The sequence below is a fragment of the Homalodisca vitripennis genome, chromosome 7 (assembly GCF_021130785.1).
Source record: "Homalodisca vitripennis isolate AUS2020 chromosome 7, UT_GWSS_2.1, whole genome shotgun sequence".
Lineage (NCBI taxonomy): Eukaryota > Metazoa > Arthropoda > Insecta > Hemiptera > Cicadellidae > Homalodisca > Homalodisca vitripennis.
Genome location: NC_060213.1, coordinates 142,272,666 through 142,282,776, shown reverse-complemented (window position 1 = coordinate 142,282,776; position 10,111 = coordinate 142,272,666). Strand labels below are relative to the sequence as shown.

At 42.6% G+C, this 10,111-nt stretch overlaps 1 protein-coding gene across 1 annotated transcript; it reads right to left on the bottom strand.

Moving 5' to 3' along the window:
- Window positions 1–4,009: 4,009 nt before the first annotated feature.
- Window positions 4,010–5,263, bottom strand: LOC124366906. The gene has a single exon (XM_046823506.1). It carries the CDS (start codon window positions 5,261–5,263, stop codon window positions 4,010–4,012), a length of 1,254 nt encoding a protein of 417 aa, XP_046679462.1.
- Window positions 5,264–10,111: the final 4,848 nt, after the last annotated feature.

Below are 10,111 nucleotides of genomic sequence, written 5' to 3'. Positions count from 1 at the left end.
TGTAGTAAATTTCGGCCTTCGTCATCATGATCAAGTGGTGCGTCCGGCCGTATTTGTGGATGACGGCCTTCTTGAAGAAAATAATCAAACAATGTTTTAGGAATAATTCTGGACGACGGATTGGCCTGGACCGATCACGTAGAAAGGAACTGTGGTAGATTTACCTCAGGCATATATGCCCTGCGCAATCTAGTACAATTTTGCTCTCCAGAAGTTTTAAAAATGGCCTACCATGGCATAATCCATCCTCATTTTGCGTTTCGAATAAGACTTTGGGGAGGTTTTGAAAAAAAAAATGTAGCGAGTCTTTAGACTCCAAAAAGGTTGTCAGAATCTTCGGAAATTTGAATTACAGAGAATCGTGTAGGGAATCTTTCGGGGAGTTGAGATTTCTAACTTGGCCTTTTCCCTATATTTTTGAGGTGATAATGTACTCCAGATGAAGATGCACTTTGATTCGTTAGAGGGACGTTCATCAATATGAAACTTTCGAACTCATCAACGCAGACTTACATTAGCGCATCATCTACCGCAAGAGCTGGTGTCAGATTAATCAAAAAACTCCCTGAAAAAAATCAAAATTTCCAACAATCAAAATTAATTTTATACTCTTCTCAAACTCCTTTTAGAGTCCAAAGCTTTCTACTCTGTTTTTGAATTCATAATAAGCCGCTTATATTTGAGAGTGCTGGATCTCAAGTCAATGTGATTTTGTCTTGAATGATTGTATGAGTTGTGAGTGTTAAGGTGTGTAAATTTGAAGAGGAAACCCTTTTAATTGATTAAAATTATTGAGTGTTTATATAAGATGTAAAAACTTTTAAAGTAATGCAATAAAGATGTTATTAATATTATTTTGATGCTCCCAAAAATACAAGTGTTTTTATGAAAAAGATGTATTACCAACTTGTATACTTCTTGCTTTAAAATGTTAAATTTTAATACTTTTCATTTGAGAATTTGAATTTTCTATTAGAGTACTAACGTCTAAAGATAAGAAAGCATTACTAGTTTATATTGCAAAACAATAAACATATAATAATATATTTCTACCTTTATTTTGGTTAAAAAAACTGCTGTGACATAATCATTTGTCAAGCGTCAGTCAATACAGTTTATACTCAGGTGAATTAAAAATATTTAAATGTATTACATCTTTTAAATATATACCTGAAATTATCATGCAGAAAAATATAATTGTGTTATCCAAAGATTTAACCGGATCCAGAATGTTTCTTCGTGTATTTCAACGGCCTATATTATATGTAACAAGTTTATATTAGAAACTAAAAATTTTAACCAACAACAACAGATGTAACTTTGCAGAGTTAAAGAACACGCAAAAGGCACTATCTGGAAGTGAATCATTCAAATACACAGAGTTTATCTGAATTAACCTTTCCTCCCATCCTCAAATTGAAATAGAGCGTCCTGAAAAACCAGCTCTGCGTATAAAATATCATACTTACTGTAAAATATATACCACAAAAATCTATAATTATGTGTACCTTTTACAAGCGTGACATATAACAGAATAAACCGGTCTCATTTTTGTTTAAGCCTATATGAGTTACAGATTACATGCTTATATAGTTATGTATTAGTTAATTATTTTATTTTGTACATCTTATTCATTTAGCAATATTACTGTAGTATTTTACCAAGCAAACCGAGTGTCTATAGTTGTTTTGTTCACTTAGAGATACCTATCATTTCACTAGTCCCAAAAAGAACTTTACGTTTGCTTCTGGAGTGACAGGATATTGAGGATAGGTAAGGGGGCTGTCTCCTGACCAGACACCATATGGAAGGATAGTGGACTAAATCTCAGTTTTGTCACCTTGGAAGAAAGGAAGGTCAGATCTGTTCCAGTCTCTATAGATAAATCGGGTAAGGGAAAGTTCACCTTCGTGTCTAGGCTAGAAACAGTACCAAGGGAGCTCCACCCACTCCAACAGTAATCCTGTGCAGAAGATCTACCCTTCCACGTTGTATATGGACATTTACGGTTAGTGATGTGCCGCTCCTGGATATCCATAGAAAGGCAAATCAATAAATAACATGTCGGTTTGTGCTGTACCCCGTGGAAATCCAAATGTAAGGTATAAACCATCTAGAAAAATCTAAATTTCCATTGAAATCTTAGTACTTTAAACCTCTTTTTATCTGAAGGATTTACGAGGAAAACTTACACTGAAAATGTGTGATATAAGAAAGTTATACATTTAAAAATAAAAAATAAATATTATACATAACCATACATTATGTTTATTAATGTGTGTGCTTACATGGCAGTTTACAAAGCTCCAGGTTCTAGAAGTAATTTGTTATCAAGCTATAAATGGTTGAATTTTCTTGTCACTGAACACAATATACCAATTAAAAAGATATTATATTTAACTAACTAATTAAAATACATTTAAGTTGTATTATTATAATCATAATTAGAGTGTAACAGTAATGCTAATGGGGGAGGAGATCAGCGGCAAAAGGTCATCTGTGTTGACGAAGCTACAGTGTGTTTGAGGTCCATTGGAGTCGGTTTGTCGTCCTATACTCCTGCGGCATTGCAGCTTCTGTTTGCTGACCCGCACCAGACAACATCCCGCCAATAGCCTCGGGTCTGCCTGCTCTAATAATGGGGGAGGAAATCACAGTCAAAAGGTCATCTGTGTTGACAAAGCTACCGTGTATTTAGAGTCCACTGGAGTCGGTTTGTCGTCCTATACTCCTGCGGCTATGCAGCTTCTGTTTGCTGACCCGCATCAGACAACATCCCGCCAATGGCCTCGGTTCTGCCGTGTCCAATAGATGAGCCACGTGTAGTATATTTATAGGATTTAGAATTATTTTTTTTCCAGAATAGTTTTTCATTAACCAATATAAATATTACACAATTTCGAAGCATATATTTGGGAATGTCTTGTTTACATTTTACATAATTGTTAGCTTACAATATTATTTCATTACTTATAATACTTTTAATTATTTGCGACGAGTATTATGAGACATATAATCTCTTATTGCTAAGAACGGTTTGTACAACCGTCATAAATAATTTATTACCGTGTAATTGTAAATAATCTATTATTTTACTATCTAATAAGTAATCTGTCATATTTATAATAACTAAAATGCTGTGTAAGTAACCTAATTATGACGAGTATAAGAACTGTGTAAAATCGAAACGTTATTTAAAATTTTTTATTATTAATGGCTAATTTACAGATTACGTTTACCTGCTAATTCACCCACAATGAAACCACTAATTATAATTATTTTTTGTTATGTAAAGTTTACTGTTATTATTTAATTAAGCTCCTAGCTTATTATTTTTAAAGTTTAAAAACATTCAAAATGTAAATAAATAATATTATAATCGATTTAGATCAGTAACATAATACTTTTGCATATTTATGAAATTATATATTGAAACTTTAAGACATTTTAAGAGGTCGTATTGAAATGTCGGGACTTAAATATTAAGTTAAACACTACGAAAACTTAGAATAAAACCACCGAGAAATGTTGTAAAGGCCTTCTCTTAAATTTAAATACATAAATTTGATATTTCCCTCCAATGCATTTCCTAACAAACAATGCTGACAGCGTAATAAAGAAAAATAACTCACCCAAATAAGTGCAATCTATTACTTTCTACGATACATTAACTGTCTTTAAATTGCTGAATATTTATGTACAGTGAATTTTATCTCAGTAGTGTATAGAAAAAATCTAAACAGACAATAAGCTTTTAATATTTGCAAAGTATAGGTTCTACGTTTATAACTTCATCACGCCATTAAATTAAACTAATGTGATCATTTAAAAAAAATCGTCACTGTAACAACAGATTGTTATTTTATGGAGTGTCTTACAGTGAGATCCTTCACACCTCATTGTTCATCATGATCAGGTCCTTGAAGAATACCTTTTCTGTTCAAACATTGTTAATTATGAAGAGTTGACATGTTTGATCACGTTTGCTCATGAGTTTGACAGATGCTCGCTAAGACTGCGTCGATGAAGTATGGCGCATCGCAGGGTAGCGTAATGGGCAGAACATAGGATACCGTCGAGGTTGGCGCATCGCAGGGTAGCCTACTGCGGATAATATAGGATACCGTCGAGGTTGGCGCATCGCAGGGTAGCCTACTGCGGATAACATAGGATACCGTCGAGGTTGGCGCATCGCAGGGTAGCCTACTGCGGATAATATAGGATACCGTCGAGGTTGGCGCATCGCAGGGTAGCCTACTGCGGATAATACAGGATACCGTCGAGGTTGGCGCATCGCAGGGTAGCCTACTGCGGATAATACAGGATACCGTCGAGGTTGGCGCATCGCAGGGTAGCCTACTGTGGATAATACAGGATACCGTCGAGGTTGGCGCATCGCAGGGTAGCCTACTGCGGATAATACAGGATACCGTCGAGGTTGGCGCATCGCAGGGTAGCCTACTGCGGATAATATAGGATACCGTCGAGGTTGGCGCATCGCAGGGTAGCCTACTGCGGATAATACAGGATACCGTCGAGGTTGGCGCATCGCAGGGTAGCCTACTGCGGATAATACAGGATACCGTCCAGGTTGGCGCATCGCAGGGTAGCCTACTGCGGATAATATAGGATACCGTCGAGGTTGGCGCATCGCAGGGTAGCCTACTGCGGATAATATAGGATACCGTCGAGGTTGGCGCATCGCAGGGTAGCCTACTGCGGATAATATAGGATACCGTCGAGGTTGGCGCATCGCAGGGTAGCCTACTGCGGATAATACAGGATACCGTCGAGGTTGGCGCATCGCAGGGTAGCCTACTGTGGATAACATAGGATACCGTCGAGGTTGGCGCATCGCAGGGTAGCCTACTGCGGATAATATAGGATACCGTCGAGGTTGGCGCATCGCAGGGTAGCCTACTGCGGATAATACAGGATACCGTCGAGGTTGGCGCATCGCAGGGTAGCCTACTGTGGATAACATAGGATACCGTCGAGGTTGGCGCATCGCAGGGTAGCCTACTGCGGATAATACAGGATACCGTCGAGGTTGGCGCATCGCAGGGTAGCCTACTGCGGATAATATAGGATACCGTCGAGGTTGGCGCATCGCAGGGTAGCCTACTGTGAATAACATAGGATACCGTCGAGGTTGGCGCATCGCAGGGTAGCCTACTGCGGATAATACAGGATACCGTTGAGGTTGGCGCATCGCAGGGTAGCCTACTGCGGATAATATAGGATACCGTCGAGGTTGGCGCATCGCAGGGTAGCCTACTGCGGATAATCAGGATACCGTCGAGGTTGGCGCATCGCAGGGTAGCCTACTGCGGATAATATAGGATACCGTCGAGGTTGGCGCATCGCAGGGTAGCCTACTGTGAATAACATAGGATACCGTCGAGGTTGGCGCATCGCAGGGTAGCCTACTGCGGATAATACAGGATACCGTCGAGGTTGGCGCATCGCAGGGTAGCCTACTGCGGATAATACAGGATACCGTCGAGGTTGGCGCATCGCAGGGTAGCCTACTGCGGATAATACAGGATACCGTCGAGGTTGGCGCATCGCAGGGTAGCCTACTGCGGATAATATAGGATACCGTCGAGGTTGGCGCATCGCAGGGTAGCCTACTGCGGATAATACAGGATACCGTCGAGGTTGGCGCATCGCAGGGTAGCCTACTGCGGATAATATAGGATACCGTCGAGGTTGGCGCATCGCAGGGTAGCCTACTGTGAATAACATAGGATACCGTCGAGGTTGGCGCATCGCAGGGTAGCCTACTGCGGATAATACAGGATACCGTCGAGGTTGGCGCATCGCAGGGTAGCCTACTGCGGATAATACAGGATACCGTCGAGGTTGGCGCATCGCAGGGTAGCCTACTGTGGATAACATAGGATACCGTCGAGGTTGGCGCATCGCAGGGTAGCCTACTGCGGATAATATAGGATACCGTCGAGGTTGGCGCATCGCAGGGTAGCCTACTGCGGATAATACAGGATACCGTCGAGGTTGGCGCATCGCAGGGTAGCCTACTGTGGATAACATAGGATACCGTCGAGGTTGGCGCATCGCAGGGTAGCCTACTGCGGATAATACAGGATACCGTTGAGGTTGGCGCATCGCAGGGTAGCCTACTGCGGATAATATAGGATACCGTCGAGGTTGGCGCATCGCAGGGTAGCCTACTGCGGATAATCAGGATACCGTCGAGGTTGGCGCATCGCAGGGTAGCCTACTGCGGATAATATAGGATACCGTCGAGGTTGGCGCATCGCAGGGTAGCCTACTGTGAATAACATAGGATACCGTCGAGGTTGGCGCATCGCAGGGTAGCCTACTGCGGATAATACAGGATACCGTCGAGGTTGGCGCATCGCAGGGTAGCCTACTGCGGATAATACAGGATACCGTCGAGGTTGGCGCATCGCAGGGTAGCCTACTGCGGATAATACAGGATACCGTCGAGGTTGGCGCATCGCAGGGTAGCCTACTGCGGATAATATAGGATACCGTCGAGGTTGGCGCATCGCAGGGTAGCCTACTGCGGATAATACAGGATACCGTCGAGGTTGGCGCATCGCAGGGTAGCCTACTGCGGATAATATAGGATACCGTCGAGGTTGGCGCATCGCAGGGTAGCCTACTGTGAATAACATAGGATACCGTCGAGGTTGGCGCATCGCAGGGTAGCCTACTGCGGATAATACAGGATACCGTCGAGGTTGGCGCATCGCAGGGTAGCCTACTGCGGATAATACAGGATACCGTCGAGGTTGGCGCATCGCAGGGTAGCCTACTGTGGATAACATAGGATACCGTCGAGGTTGGCGCATCGCAGGGTAGCCTACTGCGGATAATATAGGATACCGTCGAGGTTGGCGCATCGCAGGGTAGCCTACTGCGGATAATACAGGATACCGTCGAGGTTGGCGCATCGCAGGGTAGCCTACTGTGGATAACATAGGATACCGTCGAGGTTGGCGCATCGCAGGGTAGCCTACTGTGGATAACATAGGATACCGTCGAGGTTGGCGCATCGCAGGGTAGCCTACTGTGGATAATATAGGATACCGTCGAGGTTGGCGCATCGCAGGGTAGCCTACTGTGGATAACATAGGATACCGTCGAGGTTGGCGCATCGCAGGGTAGCCTACTGCGGATAACATAGGATACCGTCGAGGTTGGCGCATCGCAGGGTAGCCTACTGTGGATAACATAGGATACCGTCGAGGTTGGCGCATCGCAGGGTAGCCTACTGCGGATAATATAGGATACCGTCGAGGTTGGCGCATCGCAGGGTAGCCTACTGCGGATAACGTTGCATCCCGTCCAGGTTGGCGTATCGCAGGGTAGCCTACTGCGGATAATATACTGTAGGATACCGTCGAGGTTGGCGCATCGCAGGGTAGCCTACTGTGGATAACATAGGATACCGTCGAGGTTGGCGCATCGCAGGGTAGCCTACTGCGGATAATATAGGATACCGTCGAGGTTGGCGCATCGCAGGATAGCCTACTGCGGATAACGTTGCATCCCGTCCAGGTTGGCGTATCGCAGGGTAGCCTACTGCGGATAATATACTGTAGGATACCGTCGAGGTTGGCGCATCGCAGGGTAGCCTACTGTGGATAACATAGGATACCGTCCAGGTTGGCGCATCGCAGGGTAGCCTACTGCGGATAATATAGGATACCGTCGAGGTTGGCGCATCGCAGGGTAGCCTACTGTGGATAACATAGGATACCGTCCAGGTTGGCGCATCGCAGGGTAGCCTACTGCGGATAACGTTGCATCCCGTCCAGGTTGGCGTATCGCAGGGTAGCCTACTGCGGATAATATACTGTAGGATACCGTCGAGGTTGGCGCATCGCAGGGTAGCCTACTGTGGATAACATAGGATACCGTCCAGGTTGGCGCATAGCAGGGTTGCCTAATGCAGGTAAGTCAGAATACCGTCGAGGTTGGCACAGCACGCGATATGGACGCTTTCGTGTCAAGCGATATAATGCATATATTTCAGTGCTATTTTAGGCATACATAGTTTATAACAATACATTCCAATGGATGAATACTTTTACTAATTATAAATTTAATTGATAAAATTGTAAACTTTGTCTCATCAGGAACGTCAGAAACATGTCATTTGTTACCCTGAAAAAACCACGGTAGCTGCTTGCCTTATTCAGTGTTTAAAATACGTGTTGTAATATGTATTTCACAGAGACATTTGTATTAGTTCATATTTATTAAGAACTAATTTCATCGTAAAACCGCATATGCTGATAACACCCTTGAAATACTCCACATTATCAATGACTTTTCAAATAATGTATTTAATAGATTTCGACTTCTTTATTCGTTTAAATCGGTCAAATCCTTCTATTTTCAAGTAAATAAAGCATTTTAACATTTACAAAATGTATACGCCTTAGCTTGATTCAATTTTAAACCGACCACCACACAAAATGTTTTATATTTTAACCCCTTTGATACCCTATCAGTTCGTCTTCGACCAAAAACAGCGAGCACAGTGAAGATTTAGTTTTTCTTAAAGGAAAGTTCTCTACGGATTTCTATAGGTTGCGGCGCACCAAGCAATGTGAATACATTCGTGTATTGCGGGCATTGCATGACTATTTCAGTTACTATTAAAATTCCAAATGTTTCATTTAAGTGTGCCACTATATGCTGGAATTGCAAACATCTAAATATGTCGTTCTGCCACTACATCTAGCTGAATAATGTATGTTGATTTCATTAATGTAAAAAATAAAACCCTATATATCCTATAATATTAATGTAAATTTAATATGTAGTTAAGACCTGATATTGAAGTAATAATAAACCAACAATTTTAAAATTCCAACTTAAACATGATTGATATTATAAGGTAAAAAGACAAGAGCTAGAGGATAACAATGATTTATCTTGAGCGTTTTATAATTGAGGGTTTTCAATGAAAAGATACGTATCGGAGAGTCATGAATGGAATCTGAATTGAGAGTCTTGAAAGGCTAGAAGTTGAGACAGAAGCTTGTCAAAGGCTGCCTCCAGCACTCTCAGTGGTCGATTACACTTTGGAGAAGCATTTGACAAATAGCTATAAAATACTGGAAGGAGGTTTGGCGTCCTACATTAAAGCTTAAAATATTAAAGTACTTTAATAGAAGCTCCTCATTTCAAAACTCTTGTTCGAAAGTTAACGAATTACATCCTTTGCCTGGTAATATCACCGCTATTGTTTTGAGATTTTAAACTGTATGTGAGAACCTTCCATAAGAGTCTATAAGAACACAAGGCATTCGTTTTACTAATACATTGAAATGCTGGTTTTGTAAGTAAAGGAGAACACATCTGATGTCACTGCTATGAGCAAAACTAACGTTTCACATCAGAACTGCCAAGGTAGAACACTGCCGAGGAAATCAGTATCGGCAACCTGTGGTATCGCGGCGGGACAGTTGAAACAAAGAGAGGAGGTTGGTCAGAGTTTGGAGAAAACATCTGATGTCACTGCTATGAGCAAAACTAACGTTTCACATCAGAACTGGCCAAGGTAGAACACTGCCGAGGAAATCAGTATCGGCAACCTGTGGTATCGCGGCGGGACAGTTGAAACAAAAAGAGGAGGTTGGTCAGAGTGGGGAGAACACATCTGATGTCACTGCTATGAGCAAAACTAACGTTTCACATCAGAACTGGCCAAGGTATAACACTGCCGAGGAAATCAGTATCGGCAACCTGTGGTATCGCGGCGCGACAGTTGAAACAAAGAGAGGAGGTTGGTCAGAGTGTGGAGAACACATCTGATGTCACTGCTATGAGCAAAACTAACACTTTAAATTAGAACTGGCCAAGGTATAACACTGCTGAGGAAATCAGTGTCGGCCTCCTGTGGTATCGCGGCGCGACAGTGGAAACAAAGAGAGGAGGTTGGTCAGAGTGTGGAGAACACATCTGATGTCACTGCTATGAGCATAAACAACACTTCACACTCGAACTGGCCAAGGTACACTCCCGGTGGAGGGGTAAGAGCAGGCACCTCCGGCCTTATGTTTTTTTCTTTGACTAATCATGTAAGGGTGTAATGGTCATGAATTTA